The following is a 25,725-nucleotide window of genomic DNA, read 5'->3' as shown; positions in this document are numbered from 1 at the left end:
GAGTACATTGGACAAACTTCTCAAACATTGTTCAAACGCATCAAGCAGCACGAGAATAACGTACGCCTAAAACAAAAATCCACGGGGTTGGCGCAACACGCTTTAGACAACGGTCCTGGCCATGTTTTTGGTTTCTCTAAAACGAGAATATTGGAGAGAATTACCAACACGACCCACCGACGGATAGCCGAAAAATTACACATCAAAATGCGAGAGAATCGAGCGGTAAACATCCAACAGGATACCAAAGGTATCTCAAGTGTCTACAACGGTCTGTGGAAAAAGCTACGAGAAAAAGACGACGCGGAAGTCAGGCGGAAAACAGTAGTAGCGTCGACAGTTAGCGGCAGCAGCAGCAACAACAGTGACTGCGAAAATTAAAATTTGATTGCCCCAGCAGGCGTATAATAGCTTTAGTGTAAGAAGATATTTTTTAAATTTTTAATTGATAAGTTAATTTTTTATTTTTTTTTTCCGTTATTTAAACAGTTCTGAAGATGGTTGAAAATTTTAAATAAAGTAAACCGAAACGTAAACTAAATGGAAGTTATTTTTAAAATCACCGAGAAAAATCAACCGAAAATCGAGAAGATAAAAGGAACGGTGACCGAAACCCAGTTTATGCAAAATGTAAATTATTGTAAACCCGAATATTAGTTTTAAACAAACGTTATTTAAATAAATTTAAAAAACTTATTTTGATTTTTTTTTTGATGAGATTATTGAGTAACCAGTTCAATATAAATATATTGAAAATAAAACTAAGAGACTTGGCAGAGCTCTACTTTCTGCCCATGCAAAAATTAGTGATATTGTATTTATATTCTTTAAGTCCTTCTACAAAACACACTGCTGATAAGTAAAATAAAAGTTTGAACAAACCGGTTTAAAAAAGGATATTATTAGCTAGGTTCGAGTTCGTTTCAATAAATTTCCTCGTTCCATGGCGACCGTAAATATTGGTTAAAATAGTTCCATATCCATTCCGTAGCTCATCCAAGTTGGGGTACTAATCCATTGCTTTCGTTTGATTTTACCCCATAAGAGTCATATTTTTTTAAATTCACTTCAGTTATAAATTTTTTATTTTAATATTCCTACTTAGCATGTGACCTGGTTGCCTTAGCTCAAAATATGAATTCAAAATTTTCACTGGTGACATGGAACAACTCATCTCTGAGTGATGCATTCGATTGTTCACCGGAAATCTCCAGAAATGTTAAACCTTACTGCCGTAACAATAATAAAACTCCACTCATGAATAACTGCTCCCTGCTCCTTTCCTGCAAAATTGCTTTTCACCTAGATCAAACCTGCTCAACCATACCATGGCGAGTGGCAATCATTTTTGCTGCGCTTTCCTGCTACCATCATTTTCGTTACAGCAGAATGAAAAGTTCAATCAAACACGGTCGGTTGACACACAACAAGTTGAAATAAAATTTTCTCTTTTCCATGCTTTCTGTTTATATGTTTGTATGTGATGCTGTTTTGTAGCTCGCGATATTCACGTGACCCCTTGACTGGCTCGAATTGTAACTGATTGTCAGTTGAAGTTGGCACAAAACATTCACTTGAACTCAAATTGAAAAGATTTAAACTGTTTTAGAAAATATTTCTTTTTTTGTATGGTTGCCTAGTTTTTTTTGTCGAATCTAAGAAAGATGAAACTTTTCACTTACGATCATGGAAGGATAAGATGTCCAAATGCAACCTTTCAATGATAGAAGCATACATGGAAGAAAAGTTTCAGGTTTCATTAACCAATCAATGGCTTTGTGAGGTTTCTATTGAATCCTTACGGGACGTTGCATCAGTTTCTGGTCCAAAGCTTTGTTGCCTTGGTAATAACTCTTCATGGACGAACATTCACCTCTCCTGAGAGCCCGATGGAAGCTGCCCAGACGGACGTCCGAATTGTTCCGGTCATCAACTGACGAAAATGAAAGAAGGCAAAAAATACTAAAAAATGGCAAAATTTATCACTCGAATGATTTTGTACCATTTTCCGGCAGATTGACGACCGGTCTTTCCTTGCTGGTGGTAATGCTGCCTGGATGCAGAAAACCGGAAAAGAGACACAGGTCCTCGAATCCGATATAAGTGAGAGTATCTGCACTCGGGGAATTGAAGCATACAGTACTTGAATCGACATCCTCGCCAGGGAATTGCTCAAAGTATTGTGCTGCCCAATATCCGTACCAACTTCTACGATGAAGCGCGATGAGACGATAGTTATGGAGCATCCATTTCAATCCAAGCTGAGCCGGCTGCAAAAACGTTCCATTCCCTCATATATGAGATGTACAGTAGGATGTTTTGAACATTCTGGGAGTCTGCCAACCCAGCTCAGCCCAGAACAGAGCCTGAAGCCTTTGCGTTACGAGCGAGGGAGAGATGCGATGGAATATTATTGAACATACTACCTGCCTTCTTCTTACATTCGGTATTGATGCAGGCGAATTGCACCAAGCGGACATAATGATATTTCGATTGAATGAGTTTATAATTGAATGAGCCCTTAACTCGTCTTCGTCGTGCACTTCATAACTGCTGCAGAAAAAGCGTCAAGCCATCAACATCATCATCATCATCATCACCAAACAAACGGTAGGAAGTGGAAGTTGAAGATGAATTACTACTTCTTATTGGGTGGAAGATTGAGTATATTAAAATTTTCAGTGCTACGTACTAACTTGATCTCTATTTTTCTTCAGCTTAACAAAATTTGTGTAAGATAAGTTGACATAAATGACAGAACAAAAGGCCGATGTTTTGAAATCAACATCAATAAACTGCAGCTTGGTATTGCTATCCTAGTTACATAAAAGCAAAATTAATAAACATAAATCACGCTGCTTGATGGCTCCAGAAACTTATTCTAAAAATAGAGTGGACTGCTGCTGGACTGGAAACGAAAACCACAAAAAATAACACACAATAAATTCTCTAAGCAACTTATACACAACAAGAGATTTCGAGTGCCGTTTGTCTTGTCTGTTAAGTTTATATCATATGTAGCTATTTCAAGGTTATAAAGGGTGATACGGTCAAAATTTGGTCAATATCAACTTGACGTATTTCTTTCAATTTTGCATTTAAAAAACCTAAACACTCCTCATTTTGAAGGTGTGTGTGTAGAATGTTGCTCCTATTTTGATTTTGGAATTCACTCTTCAGTTGTTAAAATGCCGCCCATGGAGGAAGAGCAGCGTATCAAAATTTTTCTCGCGCATCGCGAAAATCCGAGCTACTCGCACGCAAAGCTGGCAAAATCACTAAAAGTTGCCAAATCAACCGTTACAAATGTTATTAAAGTGTGGATCGGAGGGAAATCGAAAACCGAAAGCTGCTGAGACGACAATGAGAGTTTCCGGTAGTTTCAAGCGAAACCCTAACCTTTCTCTCCGAGATGCCGCAAATAAGCTGGGTGTATCGTCTACAACCGTGCATCGAGCCAAAAAACGAGCCGGACTATCGACTTACAAGAAGGTAGTGACTCCAAATCGCGATGATAAACAAAATACGACGGCCAAAGCGCGATCCCGGAGGCTGTATACGACGATGCTGACGAAGTTTGACTGCGTGGTAATGGACGACGAAACCTACATCAAAGCCGCCTACAAGCAGCTTCCGGGACAGGAGTTTTATACGGCAAAAGGAAGGGGAAAGGTAGCAGATATTTTCAAGCACATGAAACTGTAAAAGTTCGTGAAGAAATATCTGGTTTGGCAAGCCATATGTACCCGTGGCTTGAAAAGCAGCATTTTCATAGCTTCCGGGACTGTCAACCAAGAAATTTACGTGAAAGAGTGTTTGAATAAACGTCTGCTGCCTTTTCTGAAGAAACACGGTTGTTCCGTACTGTTTTGGCCGGATTTGGCATATTGCCATTACGATAAAAAGGCCATGGTGTGGTACGCTGCCAACAACGTGCAGGTGGTTCCCAAGGACAAGAACCCTCCCAATTGAGAAATACTGGGCTATTGTCAAGCGGAACCTAAAGAAGACCAAAAAACTGCTAAGGACGAGCAGCAGTTCAAGGCAAATTGGCATTCTGCGGCGAAGAAGGTGGACAAGGCACAGTGGTCCGAAAGGCCTAAAAGTGGAACTTTTTTCCTAGCGCCTCTGTCTTTCATCTAATCTCTTAAATGTCTTCAGAACATTTGTTTCTTCAAACATGCTCCATAACTTTAAAGTATCAATAATAAGTCAAAATCCACTATAAAAAAAATTGAAAATTTTAACTTTTTTATTTCAATAGATAGAGCTTCACGTTATACTACAAAGTTGTTGAGTATGTGAAATTATGAAACTTTGTTGAAAACATTAAAACTCTATCTCTTTTCAGAGCAGAGTTATAAAGGTTTTATTTTAAAAGTTCTCCGTTCTCTTTTCTCGATTGCTTCCAATGCCGCCAACCCCTCCTTCTCTGCAGCATGCCAAGATCTTTGAGGCGTGGTTAATTTCTTCGAAAAATAAGCTATCACGTGTTCTCTCCCATCATGTTCCTGAGTAAGGATTCCTGCTATCGCACTGTCGCTAGCGTTGGTCTGCACTGTGAAAGGAAGCTCAAAGTTAGGATTGACTAGGATCGGAGCTGAAATCATCCGTTCCTTTAAGGAAATAAATGCTGCTTCTGCCAGATCGTTTAATCTGACCAACTTCGGCTTCCCTTTCAATAGATCAGTCAACGGTGCAGTAACTTCACTGAAGCCCTCAATAAACCTCCTGTAATAATTTACCATCCCTAGAAATCTTCTGAGGGATCTAACGGATGAAGGGCGTTCGAAGTTCACAATCACTTCTACTTTCTCTGGGTTAGGACGAATTCCTTCGCTCGACAATATGTAACCAAGGCAGGGTAGCTCCGGAACACAAAACTTCGACTTCCCCATGTTGATGGATAGATTAGCCTCACGCAGTCTACGAGCCACTTCATTCAGACTTGCCAGATGCTCTTCAAATGTGTTACTTGCGATGTTAATATCATCCAAGTACACAAATACTCCCGGTTCTAACTCACCATACCCTAGAATCTGATCCATCAAATTCGCCAGGACTGCACTCGAGTTTACCAATCCAGAAGCCAAACGCGTGAATTGAAACAGACCACGACCAAATACTCGAAACGCGGTGTACTTTCTGGATTCAGGAGCTAATCCGATCTGCCAAAAGGCCTTTGACAAATCGATTGTTGAGAGGAACCTAGCGGAGCCTAAGCGACCTAAGATTCGGTCCTGATGCGGAAGCGGATACGCGTCCCTTCTGGTCCGTTCGTTTAGCTTTCGTGCGTCTAAACACATTCTCAGCTTCACTCTTTCTATGCCATCTTCATCAGTTGCCTTCTTCAAAACGGGAACGATCAGCATGGCCCAATCACTTGTAGAACGTTCGACGACTCCAGCTTCAATCCATTTGTCTAACTCTTCATTCACGTGCTTCTGGACTTCTGGTGACCAGGGGTATGGGTTCAACCTAACTGGTGGCGCTGACCGAAATTCATCCTCCAGCTCTATTTTGTGTAAAAGCAAGTGGGATGTTTCGAGGAAAGTACCTTCTTCGAAGACTTTGAACTCCTTCTTTACTTCCTCCAACTGCCTTCGCTGCTCGGTGCTTAGTACAAACTCTTCAGGATTCGCTTCGACTTCTCCGACGGTGAAATTTTCTGTCTCGAGGATCTGGGGTTCGATGCCAAATGTATTCCAAAAGGTCATTCCTAACAGCAACTTCCGTTGTAGTGTCGGAGCGATGAGTGTGACCAAAAGACGAGTCATTCCATTGAACGTGACGGGCAGGTGAACGTATTCTTCAACTTCTAACTTAGCTCCCCCTGCAGTAGACAACCTAGTCTCCGATTTGAGGACTTGCAACCTGAGTTTCTTCAACAATGCTCTGCTACCTAAACCAAGAATCGACACCTGTGCCCCGCTATCAAGCAAACCTACAATCTTTACACCCATGACTTCGACACCTACGAACGGACAATTATCATGTTCTATTTGAAGAATGAGCTCCTCTACGTTGGACTGGCTGGGGACGAATACTGTTGGAGGTTTTTGTGGTCGACATCGACGTCCTCCTACGCCGACTTGCGTCCGTTTTTTGCACAATATGGACAGTTATCAACCGTGAAGTCGTGAAAACCGCAATTTTAACAAAACCTTTCCCTTTCCTTACGACAATCATTAAAATGATGGTATTTACCAGCTCAATTGAAACAAATCGACTTGTCTGGGACACGATATTCCGCCACCCTTTTCTCTAACAAGTTCCTGCTGTTGCCTTCCTGCGGCGTGTCATTGTAACGCTGGTGTTTCGGCTGACTTTTTTCCAAACTCTTGGGCTTTAAATCCTGTTACTTCCTGACCTCGGAATTATGTTTTCGCGGTTGTCTATCCCTATTTTGAGACCTAGAACTTTTGTATGAACTGTTTTCCGTTACTTCGTTGGCTTGATAACTCGATCTATTGTTCCCTTCGTTATCTCTGTTCCGATACAAGTACCAGTTAGCTGAATCCAATTTCCGACCCCAAATTTGGAGAGAACGCAACGTTTTAACGTCCCTAACAACTAGTGAGTTTTTGTAATCGGATCGTAAGTTACGGAAAACAATTTCAAACTTTCGTTTCTCTGAGGGTGGATTCGACATGTAGCTGAAAATTTCCTTGATCGCGTTATAATAATCAGTGAACTTTTCCGACCGTTTTTGTCTTCTCTGCGCGGCTAGTTGTTCGTAATGGAAATCAAAATCTGGAGGCTGATACTCCTGTTTCAGCTCCTTGACCAATTGTTTCCATTTCCCGAAGTCTCCGTTTCTTTTGCCTTCCATGTACCATGTCCTAACGTCGCCCGAAAAGAGATGAATTGCTTCATTGAACAGGGTTCGTTTGCTGATGTTTTCAGCTTCCGCGAGAAACACTACTTCAGTTAAGAATTTGTTCAAACGTTTCCCTTCGTCCTTGCCATCATATTTGATTTTCCAGTCTGCAACCGGGCGTGGTCTGCGTGGTCTGCGTGGTGAAACTGTTCTAACCCGACCTACCCTGTTACGATCCTCATTCCTATTGAGGTGGTATTCCTCTTCGGATGAACTAATTGACCATTCCTGGCTATTTAACTCTTGATCCTCAGACTCTGACGACTCCACGAGCCTGGATTGCTTCCTCTTTCGTTGGTTTACTTGTGGTGCATTAGGCCCTGAATGTTCTACCGGTGTTGGATTGCTTGCACCTGGCTTGTTGACTTTACTGTCTGGAACCTTCTGGTTTAAATTTAAAGCGCTCATACGTTTTTCAACGCACTGGTCTACTAACGCGAGAATTTGTTTGAACATTCTATCAGTTTTCACGCTTGGCCATTTCTTTTTCAACCCGAGTTTGGATATCGCTACCGCCGATCCTTTTGCTTTCCCTACTATGTGATTTCTTTCAGATTCGCTTTCATTCGGTGACTTTTCGTCATCGCTACCTAAATTTTCCTCATCTGGAACTTTTGCTTCTACAGCTTCTGGTGCCCCTTCTGAGAAGTAATCGGCCAAAAGTTGTTCAACCGTTTTTTCTAGTCCACGAGTATTGAACTTCATTGAATCTCGTAATCTAACCAAGCGGAAAACAAGTGAATCAATCAAGACTTGAATGGTGGTAACTCAGACTTCTTGACCTTTCCATTTTCCAACGGATCGCAAATATTTTCTAACTTATTCGAAACCGTTTCAAATTCAAGGTGATGAAACTCTATTTCTATGTTGCATATATCAAAATGACCCGATTCTCGTTGAATTTTCAATATCGATGTAATCAATTTTCAATCGTTTTATGTGCAAGTTTCTGCACTTTACGATATCAAACAAAACGGTCACTGGTCCGATAATGAACCGGATCTTACACAATCTAGGATTGTGTACTCTCCTCCCAAGTGGTTCAAAAATTTAAATAGTTTTTATTCTAATCGAATCCTCCGTTTACCTTTCGCGATTTGTGGCTGGGAGCCAATTGAAACTTACGAGTTTATCCGACAAAACTCAGTAACACGAGACTCTTTGACCTGGGTCTCAGAGTCGGCGCGCTACTGGGCAAACTGGAGGGGCTTCGCGGGAAAAGGGCGGACCAACCTTTCACTTTACCAAGACACTTTCCTATCTGTCAGTAAAAAGACTTGATTTGTTCTGATGGGTTTTAATGTTACAATTAATTGGGTGTGGGTGTGTAGTGTGTACGTTTTATTTGGGCTATTCTGGGTACATACTATCGATGGTTTTCTCGGTGATGTTTTCCGGTGATGACGACCTTCACCAGGCCACCAGGATTGGCCAAGATGAAGGCAGAGCTCGTCTGGTGAGCGGACCTCGGCTGGACGCAGCAGAACAAAATGGCGGGGTAAGTCCTGGGTTTCTTGGCTTAACAGCTCGGAAAAAGGCGATTCCGAGCTGCGTGGAGTGAAGATTACAGGCACTTCCTTCGTTGGTGATATCGGTTGCCTCCGGACGGTACCGGTAGTTGCCAGCCCGAGAAGGGTAAGGTCTCCTTTATATTTAGAGTCAATCTATGACCCGAGACGTCCTCCTTGATGGTTATGGGGCGCACCCCAGAGGACAAAACGCTGGTCTTTTACGGTCAGACGTAGGTGAATTCCTGGGGCCACCTAGGCCGGGCGTGTGCGGTCGAACGATCGTAACCGACGACAAGAAAATTTTCAATTATTTGAAGTGTCCCTAACGGTGGGTACACTTCACACTCCACAAAGATGCACACACTTGCCTGTTCAAACAACTAATGATCGATGGCGCACCACTGATCGATTGTTGGGCTTATCTTTAAGAATCCAGCCCTATTCAAATTTTCCCGCTTTTCCCCGCTCATGCGTCCTGCTCCTTCCATGCGTAGTTGCTCCCACGTGAGCAGCCATGCTGCTTGGTACGCGGTACGTGTTCGCAGAGTGCACCCAGTAGCCCAGGTGTGTTCAAAACTGCGGTTTTAATTGTGAAGAAGTGAATGGTCGATAATCAATGTGCCGATTCAAAAAAATAAATTTAAATTTTGTAACCTACTGGTTACAAAGTTCCAGTTTTGGCCCTTTCGGACCACAGTGGCAAGGTGGCTGTAAAAAATCTGATGGCAGGGGTTTACCGTAAAACCCAGCAATTCGGATTTGGAAAGCGGAAGCCTAGCTGAATATTGTTCCTGAATTTTATACTAATTAAACCTGAAAAAGAAATTTAATTTGATTTTTTAAATAAACGATTTCACCGATTTACACGCGTTTTCCCTTGACCAAATTTTGAACGAATCACCACCCTTTATGGGACGCTTCATTTCATTTACATCATATGTGATGTACATTTACAAAAAAATAATCGCGTTACGTTATATTTGTGTCATTAGAATTGATTGCTTTTAAGAATTCAACATTTTTTTATCCTGTAAATTTACATTAATAAATCGCGTTCGACGTCATGTAGGTAATATTAAAGGTATTAAATTTCAGTGTTGTTAAGGATTATTTTTTCCCCTTCAGGATTTTCGGAAAAATCGAAGGAGGCGAGGGGGGAGACAAAAGAAGAAATTGATATTTGTTTCCGACTAATTGTAATACATTGAACAGATATAATCTCCAATATTTATACCTACATATCTTTTAGCATCCTGTTATACAACTCTTTTAAATTCACTTTGGTTTACGTCGTGGTGTTCCGACAACTTTAAATGCATCCGGTACTATTTTTCAATTTCACATAGTTTCTGCATGTTGTAGCGACAAGCAAAAGCAGAAAGCACATGGATAAGACGACGCATCTAGAGCGGTACCTACACGAGACATATGCTAATCCGAAAGAGTTCGATTGGGTTCCAATATGAATAACAAAGCGACCGAAAGGGCGAGGTGAGCGGAATCAAACTCCAGTCAGGATCCGATGCGCCATGTCAGGATTTCATCGCATCCAATCGCAATCCTAAAGGGGGCGGGTGAAACGTTTCGTTTCGTTTGGTGTGATCGTTTATTTGCCATGGATGCTGCATGGAGACATTCGTCAAAATATATGGGTATGATGCGATGGTACGACGAAGACGTGACAGAATGCAATATGTTTGTCAATTGTGTAAACATATGATCCTTTCAACGGTTGAGAGAATAACTGGGAATGATTCGCATTCATTTGTATTGCTGCTTGCTGCGCCGGTATTCAATTTTTGTTTCGACGACGAAACCCTTCGATACTTTCGACGAGCAGCGGAATATTTAAGAAACACGAACGTGAGGAAGCAAAATTTTCCCAGTTTCCCAGCTGTTTGCTTGACGAAAGATGGACGACGAGCTTCTTCGAGCTGCAGAAACCAAACCGAGCGGAAACATTCACATTCAGATAACGAGTTTATTTGCGGTCCTGCCCCGGATGTGAGTGAAAATCGATTTACCGCTGATCAGATAAATGGTTTATTAGTTTTTCCTTCGCTTGCCCTTGAAGGTTCTTGCGGATGAAATGAGAAAATTTGTTTACGGGAAAGTTAGCATTCATCCTGACAGCGGAGTTTTTAATCCTAAAAGTACGAACGAACATAATCTTTCGCAGTATTTTCAATTGTTCCAAATAAAAATTATGTCTGGATGTAGGCAGTCTACCAATCCACACCAGAGTTTTGAATTTGACTGTTCTCGGTTTGTGATAATCTCAAAACGTACTTTTACCCGACTCGTACTTTTACCCCACCTTGCTCTAATATAAAGTTTTTCAATACGACTTCAACAAAATGACTTATCTTTGATGCAAAATACCCATTTTATGGACTCTTTGGCTTGATTGTCGTTTTTTGAAAAGTATAAAAATCAAAACTCAAATTTTAAGAGCTATCTGATAGCAGATATTTAGGCAATTTCAAAATGGTATAGTTTATGAAAATCGGTTCTGTAGTTTTGATTTTGTAACCAAAACAAAAAACCGGGTCTATAAGACCCTTACCGGCTAATTGTACTTTTTTTGCTGAGAGAGCTAAATTTTAGAGCTTCTCATTTTAGGAAAAGTCAGAAAATTTCATGTATCTAGCTTTAACTGTTGTATCGCGTCGAGAAAGTACAGTTCGGGCCATATAGACCCTAAAATACTCTAAGTAAGAAGAGAAGGCCATGATTCGTTGGCAACGAACGCGTAGATATTATTTTCACTCCGTCGAGGAAAATTTCATTTTTTAATATTTTAGTGGTCAAATTGTTTCAAAACATTATAAAACAAACAACTGATGCTCTCTTTGAACGTCAATAAAGGCGCCGGCCACGTCCTAATGGTCAATGTATAGATTGGAAAAAAGAGATAGGGATAAAAGATCTATTTTGTGCATTAGGACCGAGGTTACATCTGCATTAGAGTGCCCCAAATGAATCGACATTTGAAAAAGTTATGCGCTGCAGGCTCAAATTAGTCCAAGGCCTAGTACAAGGTTTCATCTCAAATTTGGGCCAGATCGGATCACGAAAAGGGGTCGCTCAACGAGCCTAAAGTTAGAATGAGATTTTAGGACATTTTGTTCAGAAAAACGCGAAGGTCGTAGGAAGCACCGCCTCATGCAAGGGGGGTTTGCAACCCCCCCCCCCCTTGTTCCTACGGCCATGGGTCAAGATGATTTAACGATCATAAGAGTTTATTTTCCGGTGCTCGAAAATTATTATATTTTTGTCAGAACCTAGTTGGTTTTTATTGAAAATTTCTGTTGAGATGATAAGAAGATCTTTTTATTTTGCTGAAAAAATAATATTTAAGATGTACGAAACTAATCATCATGAAAAATGATTTAAGAAAATGCTTACTTTTGTAGAAATGCCTCGGGTGCTCGTTATGCCCTTATCTCCCCCAGTCATTTAAAAAATTAATTCATGCATGAACAGTCTAGAACGAGTTGACGAAAAGTGTTGTAAGTAAGTATCCTTCGTTTTGTTTTGATTTATTTGGTTCTAAATGAATATTTGCCAAATTTACGTTTTACCTTGTACTCAATATTAAAAATACAACAATACCAACTGTTTATTTAAGGCTCAATAATGAACTTCACTAGGTGCATTGATTATTCCTAAGATGCTCCTCGAGTTACCTTTTGATCTACCAGTCCCCAGGAATAATAATTCAATTTTCCTTCTTTCCCGGGGTACTGTTGCTGCAGATAAATGTGTATACACAAAATTTAAATTGTTTCCGATGGAGTGGGCATCTTTCCGGAATGGAGCGAGAGCCAGCGAAATGGAAACCTAGCGCAATTCATCACGTAGAGCGAACAGACGACAACGACATCAACCCGGACGGAGGACCGGGACGCTTTCCAGCAACAACGACAACAACAACAACAACTGCTCGCTCACGAATCCGATCCGTTACAGCAACGACAACAACCATCGTGATGCTGCTTGCTGTTCCCCGAATCGAATCCGGGCGAGCATTGTGGAACGATGGATTCATCCACAAAGTGTATCACGTCTGCGAAAGCTTTCCGGTCTTTTTATTTTTCTTTCCCTGTAGGAGTTCAAGCTTTTTGTTGGGATTCATGTCGTCCGGGTGCTATCTTTCGTCTGTGATTTAACATTCTTTTTTCCGTCCGCTTTTCTAGTGGTTGTTGTCAGACAGGATCCCGGGATTGATTTGCCATGTGACTTTTCCGACCCGACTTTTCGTCATCGCTGCTCGAGACAGAATACCGAAATACTGGCCCAGCTCAGCTCGAGCACGCGGATTGTATCAAAAGGTTATCATGTTGAGTTTTTATATTGTCCCGTGTATTTAACGGAAAAATTTCTTGTTTAAACTGTAAAAAAACATAAAATAAGAAATTAATTAAAAACCTCCCTGGGGAATCACAAAATACACAATCTGTAGTACCAGGCAACTTCCTGTGACCACCGGAAGTGCTCCCTCAAAAAAAATCCGTAATTATGTTCAAAACATGAGTCAAACTATCGTAAGATGAAATAATGGGAATAGAAATAGACTACCAAAAATGATGATGATCACATGGGAGAACAATTCCCTCTATTCCGATAGACATCGACACTCAACCAGTATAATATTCATACGCCGGGTTGTCTCCTGTAGTAGAATGTTAATACATGGGCCCCGGAAAGGCGTAGGATGTGGGTTCAAGTCCTACCGGGAGACAAGGCGATTTTTTTTCGCATGTTTTTCGACATCGATTTTCATCTTATCTATATAGTCCCTGAAATTTCATCTAACACAGTTGGATTCATTTCCCTACAAAAAAAGTTTCGCTGACTGAATTTTGGAGTCAATACCCATCTCTGGGTCGGAGTTTTAAAATTAAAATTAACTTTTCATGGTTAAAAACACCAACACAACCTGATACATACTTGCTACAGAGGGAAAGGAAGCACCTTCCCAATAAAAAAGTTTCACGGTTATTTTAAAGTTTTCCATCTTTCTCGCCATGTTCATTATATTCTTCATCTTGATAAAGTGCAAATGTTTGGAAAACAGCTTATGTACTACCGCATCCCGTAATAAGATCAATTAGTCTTGCTGCTTCTTCGTCAGCTCCCGCTTTCCATCCGGGGAGCGAAACGAACGAAAGCGCTACCAGGAAGTAGAATGGCTTGCCGGAAGACCAGCACCAGCAGTTACGCTGCTAGCGAGGACTTTTCTATGGGTCCTGCAGCATTAATGATGCCATATTCCTATGTCTATGTATCAAGGTGGATGTACTTACGCACGAAGATGTTGCTCATGAGCGTCGCCGGCAGGCAAAAGACAATCACCAGGACATCGGCCACGGCCAGATTGACGATGAAGAAATTTGTTACGGTTCGCATTCGGGGTGCCCGAAAGACCACCGCGATGACAAAACTGTTGCCGATCAGACCAACGATGAAGACAACGAAGTAGGCCACGCAATAGACGGCCGTCATGGTGGACGAATGCCGGTAGAACAGCTCGTATTCCTCGTACGGTCCGGTGTCGTTCAGTGGCGGCTCCACGTGGGACGTCTGGGATGAAAGAAAAAAAAATTAGAAATTTTTAAGTACCTTTTATTAATTTAGATTACAGTACAGCAATTGTAGAAAATAATTGAAAAACATTAGTTTGTAATGAATTTTTTTTTGGGCCTGTCAACTAGTGTGACCATTATTTTCCAACTTTCTTGAAACCAACCTTTCACCTTCAATCTTGATGCAATCAATGACAAAACAATACAGAAAAAGCTTAAGCTGATTCGCATAGTTCTACGGCGACATTCCAAGACCATTCAAAGTGAAAATTTTCAAAAACATTAATCATTTTGAACTGCAGAATAAATAAAACTTATGTGCCAGCAAGGATTGAAGTTTACTAACAATTTTTTTTGGAAACTGTAAAGCGGATGCATGCGCAAAATGTTCCAGAGATTTCAATTAACTACATATGTACCTATTACTTATTTAAACATTCTCGGATCGCAATGTTAGAGTCTCCGTTGCAAAACAGTTTTCTTACTTCGATGTCTCTGTCTTATAAAATTGATAAAAAAAATTAGACTATTGATTAGGTACTGTTTCCCAGTGCTACAAAATAAAAAATATTGCTCTAAATATAACATTTCAAAATTTCATATTAAGCATTTACATCAAAACTTTAACATGCTTACAACGTTGGTCATGATTTAGTATCGCTAACATGTGATTGCTCGTTTGCCAGTTTGATACACCTTAGCAAAGCGAATAAGATTCTTAAGCCACTTTTCAGGAGTATATCGCCAAGATAATAGTAAATTTCCATTATTAATAAATAATGTTCCAAGCATACTATTTATTAATATAAATTATCGAAAGTTGTCACATCGTATGTGATAAACATTTAAAAACCTTCAAACATTCCTTTGTATTCTATTTTCTATACGATTTTCGAATTTTAAGCGCACTTTATGTATTTCAGGGCCAAAACAATTTTTAGAAATCTGTCAGTATGCACAATTCGGACCAGAAAAAAGGAGGTGAGAATAATCAAACAACTTAAAACGGCATTTTATCTTCAATAGAAATGATCATGAAAATTACACCTTTCTACCAGTATTTTTGTAAATTTCAAACAGTGTTGTCAGTTATTTTTACAGCTAATTCTAGGAAGTATTTGTTTACAATTTTAAAATTTTCTTGGAAATTTTTACTTTATGTCAAAATTTTTGGTTGAAAATCTTTTTTATCAAAATTTTTGAAGTTATAAATTGATCTTAGAAATAATTATCAGTAAAAATTTTAACAATTTGCTCGTGTTTTTTGATCGCAAGTTTTCAAAAAAAAGTAGGATAGGAGAGAATCTACTCTATAGTGTGGAAAATTTTCAGAGATGCCGAATTTTCCTTCTTAATAGACCAAAAAACACCGTGAAATGCTTTCAAATTATACCATTATTTTATTACTTTAGTGTTTTTTAGCAAAGCAAATGCTAGTTTCTTATTTTTAAACCTGTTCTAATCTCAGTTGTAATAAATAGTCCAAATAATCCAATCAAGTAAAAAGAAAAAAAAAATCAATGGAAACGGTATACCGTTCACCAAAACAAACTTTTTGTCTATTTTCGGGATTAGTATTAACTAAAAATTATAGAAAAGAATTTCTTTAAAAAACTACAAAATATTAAATTATAAAATATTAATTCCTTGTTGCGAATGACAAGAAGTGTAAACTTTTTCAGGAAAAAGATAGATTCTCAAAGATTTTTAAAACGTTTCCCGAAATGTTTTGTTTCCCGGGAATTCTTGCCTTAAAATCAGACCTGACAAAATTTCAGCTCAATCGGATAAGGGGGAAGTAAAAGCGCTCCAAGTTTCCATTTTTTTACCTGAGGGGGCACTAAAGGAAATCGGAAAAATCGAAATTTTATTTTGATGCCAAATGACTTGAAAATGCTTATCTTCGAAATGATTTTTAAAATTCGCCACCCTAGTGTCCATTCTTAGTCGGGAATACCCGCGAAACAAAACATTTCGAGAAACAATTTAAAAATCCTGGGAATTCCCGAACCCGATGAGTAGATCTAAATGTCCAAAAATTACAAAACTTAATTTAAATGAGGGTAAAAACTCAGCTAGGAAAACGATTTTTCTTGTGTTTTTTGATAAATAATTCAGTTAAGAATCATTTTTTTTGTCTAGAAAACTGACCCATGGTATTTGTGTTTCAGTTTTTCTTCACTTGTAGAAGAGAAAATTAAGAAGATATGCAGAAAAAATGCAAACCAAAAGTTGTTTTCGAAATTCGCTGTTGTTTCTACAGATTCATTAAATTTTATTAAATTAGATTTTACTATAACATGTAGACTCAATTAATATCGAACACCTTCCAGCTTCTAATGAACAACATTTTTCAGGAATTAAAGAACTGCAACGAAATAAATTAACATTCAAAAAAATATATTTCAACTATGATTAATAATAACTGTCTTATTTATTGAGTATGATTCCGTTAAGAGAACAACATTTAGGATATAAGTTTATTAACCTTACTCAGCAATTTCTGCCGAAAAAATAAAACATTTTTTTTGAAATTGCAAAAATATTTAGAAAAGACGTGTTAGGAAAACCGAGCAAAACCAACCCATGTAAAAAAGCCTTAATACACTGTCAGTACTCGAAAGTGCGTAAGTCACAAAAAATTCTCAATATCATGATGGAAAATAAGTAAAAACGATCGTTGCAACTTGCCATTGATTCAGTTAGGTAATATTTGAAAAAATCGAGCGTAGAAAGTGATAAAAGTTAACTTTGCTCGATTTTCTAGACATTTTAAGCTCTTCTATGAATTTGTACTGAAAAAATGACTTCCTACGAAAAAATTGTATTTTCTTCCCACAAAAATTGCAATCATTACCCAAGTATCTTTATATTCTGCAAAAACTTATTCGTTAATTTTGACCAAAACTCACCTCAGGCGTTTAGAAATTCAGAAAATGTCAAATTCTTCACATCTTATAAGGTTTTATTTGGTTAGGTTTTGAAATTTATAAGAAGTCATCCGAATTCACATGAACATGTTCCCAACCTTACTTTTGATATTTCGAAAACACAAATTTGAACCAAACTTTTCGTAGCTTAATTTTGTTTGAAAACTCAGCATAATAGACTCCAAGGATTCCGAACTCCATGTTTACACACTTAAATGTTAAACTATTGCATATTATAATAATAATTGTTTTGAATAAAATGGATTAGAAAAAGTTTAAAACGGTCTATCAAAGTCAGTTCAGTAAAAAGTGCATATAGTAGGGTTTTGAGGTTAATCACCCTTCTCCCCATTTTTCAAATTTCAGAATTTGTCCTGTAAGTTTTATATTTTCTCAATTTCTTTCTCGAGGATTGAAGCAATACAATGTCAAGAACTTACGGGGTTTCAGCGTTCTCGATAGCCTTTAAAAAAAAGATTTTATTTTTTAAATTAGCTCAGGGGGGCGTGGAGTTCGAAAATTTAGCAAAAGGGGGCGATGAGGGAAAAGAGTTTGAAAACCACTGTTCTAGAGTGACAATCTTGACTTAGAACTAAAGCCAAAATCTCAAAATATTATCCGAGGTTCACAATTCTACTACAGTTTATTTTTTATTTTTTCCCTTATTGAAATTTAGTCCCGAATATAAAATTTCAATAACAGTCATTAGAATTAGCTTCTCAGATTGCCCAGATTTTGCCCGATTTTATCAACTTTTTGCAAAATCATACAAAAATTTGCAACCTTATTTTAAAAATATTCAGACACGCCTTGATGAAGGCCAAGACCAAAGGCCTAAAATTCGGATAAATTATAAATTTTAAATTTGGTATCTTTTGACTGAAATGCCAATCAAAATTTTTAAAAACAATTGAGCTTTGGAATCATATATTTTACGCTCAATTTGTTGTGAGAATTTTATCAATATTAAAATGGACGTTTTTTTGGGAGTTTGAAATATGGTTGACTGATCTGTTTCGATAAAAAAAAACAATATTTCAATTGTCTTTCTAGAAATTTTAATCGAATAATTTGAATATTGGCGGATATTAAGGATGATGATGAAAAAATTTGGAAAGTTTAGGTCAGAATCATTCCGGATTTTGTTGTTCCAAATTACTTAAACATTGAAATTCAATGTTTGTGATCAGATTTCGGATTCTGTATTCAATTTATGGTTCTTGAATATCAGTTTGGATCATCATTTGCACAGAACCCCAATTCCGATTTTTGTTTTGCTTTTCAAACTTAAACTTATTGCATATTTAATATTCGAAACTCATAATTTCGGGATATTAATAGTGAATATTTCAAATATCAAACCATTTTTAAGATATTAATTTGAAATTTTTACTTTCAATTCTTATGCAGAATCTGAAATTTAGAAAGTTTCATAAAAATTTTCATTTAGCTTCACAAGTCGAGTTTTGAATTAATAACTGAATAACGAATTCATATTGAAAGCCACAAATACATAAATCAAATAAGAAATTTCTGGGTTCTGATACAAATTTCGCATTTTGGTTCATATCAATAGGAATTCTTAGCTGGAACTAAGATTTGAAAATCAGTTTTCAAATTCGGAATTCAAATTTTAACCTGAAGCCCGACCTTAGACGGGATCCAGATTAGGAATTAAAATTAAAAAATTCCATTCAGGTTCAGCTCGATGTCGAGTTTTTCAATCAAGATAAAAAAAGCAATGTAAGATTTTCACAAAGGATTCAAATCGCAGGAGATCGTAGTTTATAATATTCAATCAGAGTCAGTTTGAAAACACAAACCAGAATAAATCACAAAAATTGGATTAATTTAAAGATTTTGCTTTTAGAAAAATATAGATTTAAATTTAAAAAAAAATTACAGGATACTAATTATGAATTCAATTATAAGTGTTAAATTTTTGTTGGTCACAGAACTTGTACTTAAACTTCAAGTGGAAATTGAACTGAAAATATATTTTATTTGTTTCTTGTTTAACATCATTTATATTGCAAATTCTTTAAATACAAAGTTTCCAGTTTACAAGAGTAGAAAGAGTTCCGAGTTTATAAGAGTAGAAAATAAATCTTATTTGAACCACGAACTTAATCTATCACTTTTATTCGTAAATATTGGATAAATGCTTAAAATGGTCATCTTATTGTTTAGAAAGAATTAACTTATTACTTGCTTATTCAATTATACAAAAAGTTTTCTTTAAAATGATACCTTCAAGATCCTTTATTTTTAAAATTCCATATAAAAATTGGTTTATTCTAGAAAGTTAGGACTCAAAATATAAAAACACTAACAATAAATGAAAAGTAACTCAAACCTGAATAATTATATAGAACCTACATTTTTTTATTATTCTTTATCCAGGCATTGTTCAAGCCAAAAAATATAGAAACAAAATGTCACCAAACCCCCCTCCTCCCCCTCCATGCCCGGTTCTTCAAACGTCCCTGGTTGTAAATAATTTTTATCATTTTCTACCTTCTCAACTTACACAATTCAAATAATCTCTGTTAACTATTAAAGAGAAAGTTTTTCCTAAATTGACAGTTAACCGAGGTAAAAATATTTCATGTTTCCAGTACGTTGACTTTTTCGTTGATGTAACGTCTGAAAGTTACTTTTATTCAACTGATTTTTATGAAAACTTACATTGAACTGATTAAATTTTCACTCCATGTGCTTGATGACAAAGTCATGGATTGCCTCGAAAACTTTACGTTTTCATGATTGCTTCGATGTATCATTAAAAAAATGTTAACGAGTTTAACATTGATTAGCAGATTATTATCAAAAATGCCAGCCTACCAATTGGTCCGGTTTGTAATCCTTTTTTAATAGTTAACCATTTTTTGAAAAGCAAATTAACTTCAGGCGTCATTGGGCCGTCAACTTTAGGATAAATTGTGTTAGCAAACAAACATATTGTCAATTCTTGCTTTTCCTTGCGCAATCTGTGAAAAAAAACAAAAAACTACAGAAATTTGTTTAATTTTGAAATTTTTTTATCTGCTCTTGTAAGATGATTAAAAAGTATTCTTCCTATCTTAAAACAGATTGATCTGTTTTTATCTTGTTTGGTAGGATAGATAAGGGCATAATGGCCACCTTAAGGAGGACGCTTATTTAACCATAGAAAACAGCTATAATATATGAGTTATATCACTGTTCAGACACCAAGAAAGTCTATTGGCTGAAACTTGACAGAGTAAATAAAAACATAAAAATATGCATTTTAAAAGTTTGCCGAAATCTGAAAATCAGTCACTGTAGTGGCATAATGAGAACCCCCATTGGGCAGTACAAGCACCATTAGTTGGGGCACGATGGGCGTTTTCTGCTGTAGAATCTAGCAGCGAATTGAACTCGATGAAGTCAACTGAATTATAAAGCTACAGCTTGACTTGTTTCATCTGACGATTTGGTATATTGGTAAGGTCTCAAAGAGATAATCAGAGCACTCGAGTTCGACTCCTGGTTGGGGCATTTTTTTTACTAACCATTCATGATCGATGCATTTTGCATTTAACGGTGAGTCAAAGATCCATCAAACAGTTTGTAGAATACAAACAATTCACACATACTCATACATTATGTTTCTGGTGCTTTATTTGGCGAATGATGCTACTAGCCGTATAATGCAACGATCAAAATAATCGGTCATGAATGATAAATGAAAAAAAAAATCCCAACCAGGAATCGAATTAGAATCTTCTGATTACCTCTTCGACACCTAACCCCTAGGCTAAATCGTCAGATGTAACTAGTCAAGCTGTAGCTCTATAATTGAGTTGACTTCATCGAGTTGAATTCGCTGCTCGATTCTACGGCAGAAAATACTCATCGTGCCCTGATCAATGGTGCTCTGTTTGCCCCGAGTCAACAAGTTAAAGTTAAAACGCGTATTAAAATTGAGTATAGTAAAAAATCAAAAATTTAATGATGGTGAAAACTGAGCAGAAATTTCTACATCTATTCTATTCTATTAACGATCATAAGAGCTTATCTTCCGGTGCTCGAAAATTATAATATTTTCGTCACTTGAGAACCTAGTTGGTTTTTTTTTTTAATATTTCTGTAAAGTCTTTTTGCTGAAATATTAATACTACAGGAACTAAAAAATTGTTCCTCGTGAAAATTTATTTTAAAGTACCTAATTCCTTAGAAAGGGGGGTCTATATCTGTCGTTACATATACCATAAAACTTTATTCGTCATTGTTTCCTATCTGTTAACCTCAAAATAATCGAAATCTAAATCACGTCACATTAAAACAAACGATTTTGTTTGTGTCCATTGTCAAACCAGCTCCGCCAAAAGGGAAAACCGATTAGAAAATTTCACCATTTAATTGAGTGTTTCAATTGAATCGCCATAACCGTTAATTTGATAAACGAACACCACCCAACCCGACAAACAATCTACGCGAAATGGAATGGCTTCCGTTTTGATAGCTAAGAGAAGGACTGGACCAGACCATTTGGTGACCAGACGACGACGGCCATGTCCATTCGATGGCCGAGTACTCAGCTGCCACGCCATGATTAGTTCCGGAATACGGAGTTCCCGTCTGAAGGAAGGCGGATATTTTCTGCGATCTGCCATTTCCATTAACCTGATTTAACTTCAATTTCCATCTCTGCAGCCCAGTAGTTATATGTTGGTTGGTGGCCGAGCTGCTGCAGTTGGATTGATTCTATCTGAACAGATTTTCCGGACCAACTTGTCCACAGACTGTGTCCACTTCATGCCCGGTGGAACTCGAACTCGGCGCTAGGGAAAAATTCAATTTACCATTGGTGGAGCTCTCGAAAGCAACAGTCGATTTCATCCACTGCTGAGCTGAACTATAAGTTATTTGGTTTTCCACCATAATCGGTTTGAAAAAGTTAAATTGGATGCTTTGTGAGCAATTGTTGTGACTGCATTTCATTTAGTTCACTGGATGGGATAAAATAAAATTTAGTTTCTGAAGTCCATTTCTATCGATGGTTTATAGAACTGAAAATCAGGGACTTAACTTCAATATGGCGAATTTAAAATTCTGATGTCTCAATCCTAGACATCCCCATGAATATGTGTCAATTAATCTTCTCTGCTATACAACTACATTCCTGAATCCACTCTTGGAATTCTCTTCCGGTGAAGTTTGAACCATTTGCATGATCCATCTGCCCGGGACAAAATTGTGTTTATTTTTGGGTCTAATATTTCCGTTGCAATACCTATATCGGGCGCAGCAAAGTGCATACAATTGACAGCTTAGTCCTGCGGAATAATGCACTTTTGTTTCCTTTCCCTTGTCAACCATCGGTGGCGCTTTTGCCGTCAGAATTTTCTCCTGGAAACAGCCAGTTTATCGTTCCGCCAGGGTATAAATAGTTAGATATAAAGAATAGGTACCCTATAAACAAGACACTTGAGTTGGTAGAATATAAAGTGGATATCGTCGTCTGTGGGTCTGACTGAGCGTTGCAACAAAGTTTTCCCAGCGTAACACAATTTAGGAATTAAAATGGCTGTGAAAGGGTTGGGAAAGTACCGGCTGTCAAAGGCAGGACAGTGGTTCTTAAAATAGTTTGGCAACTCCTTTGCAAGGCAGTCGTTATCCGGGAGAGCCCATCGTAGACTGCATGCCTAAAGTTGATATCATCATCAACTTTTTTTTAAATTTTTCCGTATGGACAGATATTATTTAAAGAAAACAACATAAAGTAAAAATAAAATTAATGGATGAAAATATCGATACAAATTGATACCATGATCGATACACTTAATGCTTTCTAAAGCACTCCAGCAATTTTAAAACACATAATTATTTACTAGACAATTTAAGATCTTGGTTCGTTTCAACTTTGTCTTGAAGATTGCTAATCGTTTTGTCTTGCCAGCAACGTTTCAGATTGAGAAAACAGTTTTTCAAGGACATTTTTTTTATCCTGCCGTATCTTCTTAGGATGAAATTGTTGAATTTTAACATGTATTTTGTTGAAATAAACAACTTTGTAGAAGAAACTGAAGACCTAAAGTTTACTTGTTTCATTTGGTCGGAAATCAGCACAACTAAAGGCTTATCAGTGGGCGCGATTAATTTAGTTTCGCTAGATTGATGTTTTGTACCAGTGTGCATTGTATATACAACTACACGCAAAATAATATCGAAATTGTTTTTATGGGATTTTAAACGTAAACTGAAATTTTGTTGCATCATATCGATTATACGCGAATCTTGTAGTAACTACAGTGCGCCCAAAAAGTAACTATTTACTTTACCTTCACATAATTGCCACATGAATTTCACGAAAAATCTAAGTGGATGGTCTAAGTCGGTTTCGAGAATTCTTATGAGGAAAATTTGAGAAAGTTGTGTTTAGATTCCGCTAGGACTACACCAAAAACTGCGATTTCTGTCAGTTGCCTCAGGAATATTTGGAAGGTGAGTAGTCACAGTATTTGGGTTTCGACGTTGATTTAGACAGAACCAAATTTCTGACCAAAAAAATATTTTATTTTTTTCAGGCCACAGTGTTAGGTTTCCGGACATCCTGACGATTCTAGTAAATCCGAGTGTCTTCCAGAGATTCAAAGGAAACGAGAATGATCCGAGAAAGTTAACTTTTTTACTATCAGAAAATTCATTTTTATTAATTCAACTTTTTTTATATTTCCACAGGTGGCCCAATAAAAACAGGCGGATTGTTGCAGACTTTTTTTGTGACAAAGTGTTGAAGTTCTGTTTGTGTTGCGCAAAACAAAGTTTTAAATAAACTTTCTTTAATAAGAAATTTGGTTCTTTAATCAAAACTTAAAAAAAAACAAAGAGCAAATTCATCTAAATTAAATTTCAAAACTAAACGAATTTCACGAATCTTTCATCATAACATCATGTCGAATTCACTATAAATCACGTAAATTTTAGTTGATGTTCATTCTGTATCGATTCTTATAGGGGCGCGTTTACATATTTAAAGGGTGATACGGTCAAAATTTGGTCAATTTCAACTTGACGTTTTTTTTTCAATTTTGCATTTAAAAAACCTGAACACCCCTCATTTTGAAGGTATGTGTATGTAGAATGTTGCTACTATTTTGATTTTGGAATTCACTTTTCAGTTGTCGAAATGCCGTCCAAGGAAGAAGAGCAGCGTATCAAAATTTTGCTCGCGCATCGCGAAAATCCAAGCTGCTCGCACGCAAAGCTGGCAAAATCGCTAAAAGTTGTCAAATCAACCGTTACAAATGTAATTAAAGTGTTTGAGGAACATTTGCCGACAGCCAGGAAGTCTAGATCGGGGGGAAACCGAAAACCGGAAGCCGCTGAGACGACAAAGAGAGTTGCCGGTAGTTTCAAGGGAAAGCCTAACCTCTCTCTCCGAGATGTCGCAAATAAGCTGGGTGTATCGTCTACAACCGTGCATCGAGCCAAAAAACGAGCCGGACTATCGACTTACAAGAAAGTAGTGACTCCAAATCGCGATGATAAACAAAATACGACGGCCAAAGCGCGATCCCGGAGGCTGTACACGACGATGCTGACGAAGTTTGACTGCGTGGTAATGGACGACGAAACCTACGTCAAAGCCGACGACAAGCAGCTTCCGGGACAGGAGTTTTATACGGCAAAAGGAAGGGGAAAGGTAGCAGATATTTTCAAGCACATGAAACTGTCAAAGTTCGCGAAGAAATATCTGGTTTGGCAAGCCATCTGTACCTGTGGCTTGAAAAGCAGCATTTTCATAGCTTCCGGGACTGTCAACCCAGAAATTTACGTGAAAGAGTGTTTGAAGAAACGTCTGCTGCCTTTCCTGAAGAAACACGGTTATTCCGTACTGTTTTGGCCGGATTTGGCATGGCGGTAAAAAGGCATGGAGTGGTACGCAGCCAACAACGTGCAGGTGGTTCCCAAGGACAAGAACCCTCCCAACACGCCAGAGCTCCACCCAACTGAGAAATAGTGGGCGGTTGTCAAGCGGAACCTAAAGAAGACCAGAAGAACTGCTAAGGACGAGCAGCAGTTCAAGGCAAACTGGCTTTCTGTGGCGAAGAAGGTGGACAAGGTGGCTGTACAAAATCTGATGGCAGGGGTTAAGCGTAAGGCCCGGCAATTCGGATTTGGAAAAGCGGAAGCCTAACTGAACATTTTCCTGAATTTTATACTAATTAAACTTGATTTTGAGCGTAAATTTTGAGCGTATCACCCTTTATTTCGTAGCATCTACGTGAAAATTTATTGGATAGAAATTATGAAGCCGCTAAGTGCAGATTATTTTGGGAGTGGTTTTTTGAAAACGTTACGTGACGACGGAACTATTAGTGCAGGTGCATCTCAAAAACGGCAAGACCAATTTCTAAAAAGTGATATTTTTTGGAAAGCTCTCGCCAAGATCTTGATGATCACAACGTTTGGTAGTTTTTTAATTGTGAGTTAAGAGAAAACTGAGCATATGTAATTTTTTCGTGAGATGACGCAAAAAACGTGTACCAGCACCTGAAGCAAAGGTGCCAGCTGTCCTGATTTTTTAAGATTTGTCCTGATTTTCGAGAGACCTTCCAGATTTTTCAAAAATACTTGAAAGAAAATGCTTCCCGCATTTGGAAGTCTGAAATCTTGGGCTCTTCTTGTATTGTAGATGTGTACATAACAGGGTGACAAAAAAGTCCGGTCACACTTTTTTGGGGTCGCCTGTAGCCTATACGTTGCATCTCTCTGGTGCCATCTATATGTCGAATGAAAGGGCTAACTTTGTTGCCCAAAGTGGCAGAGTTTCGTTTCTGTGCAGT

The 25,725-nt window shown here is 37.8% G+C and overlaps 1 protein-coding gene across 1 annotated transcript in view; it reads right to left on the bottom strand.

The window, feature by feature from the left end:
* LOC129750886 (neuropeptide SIFamide receptor-like) overlaps positions 1-25,725 on the bottom strand; it is a 430,127-nt gene that overhangs the window by 383,742 nt on the left and 20,660 nt on the right. Inside the window, exon 2 of the mRNA XM_055746036.1 lies at positions 13,701-13,977. Within this exon, the coding sequence (XP_055602011.1) occupies positions 13,701-13,977 (277 nt within the window). The remainder of the gene's footprint in view (positions 1-13,700; positions 13,978-25,725) is intronic.

Source organism: Uranotaenia lowii, chromosome 3, assembly GCF_029784155.1.
Source record: "Uranotaenia lowii strain MFRU-FL chromosome 3, ASM2978415v1, whole genome shotgun sequence".
NCBI classification, from domain to species: domain Eukaryota; kingdom Metazoa; phylum Arthropoda; class Insecta; order Diptera; family Culicidae; genus Uranotaenia; species Uranotaenia lowii.
Note: the sequence above shows the minus strand (reverse complement) of the source record. Positions and strands in the feature narration are given on the sequence as shown.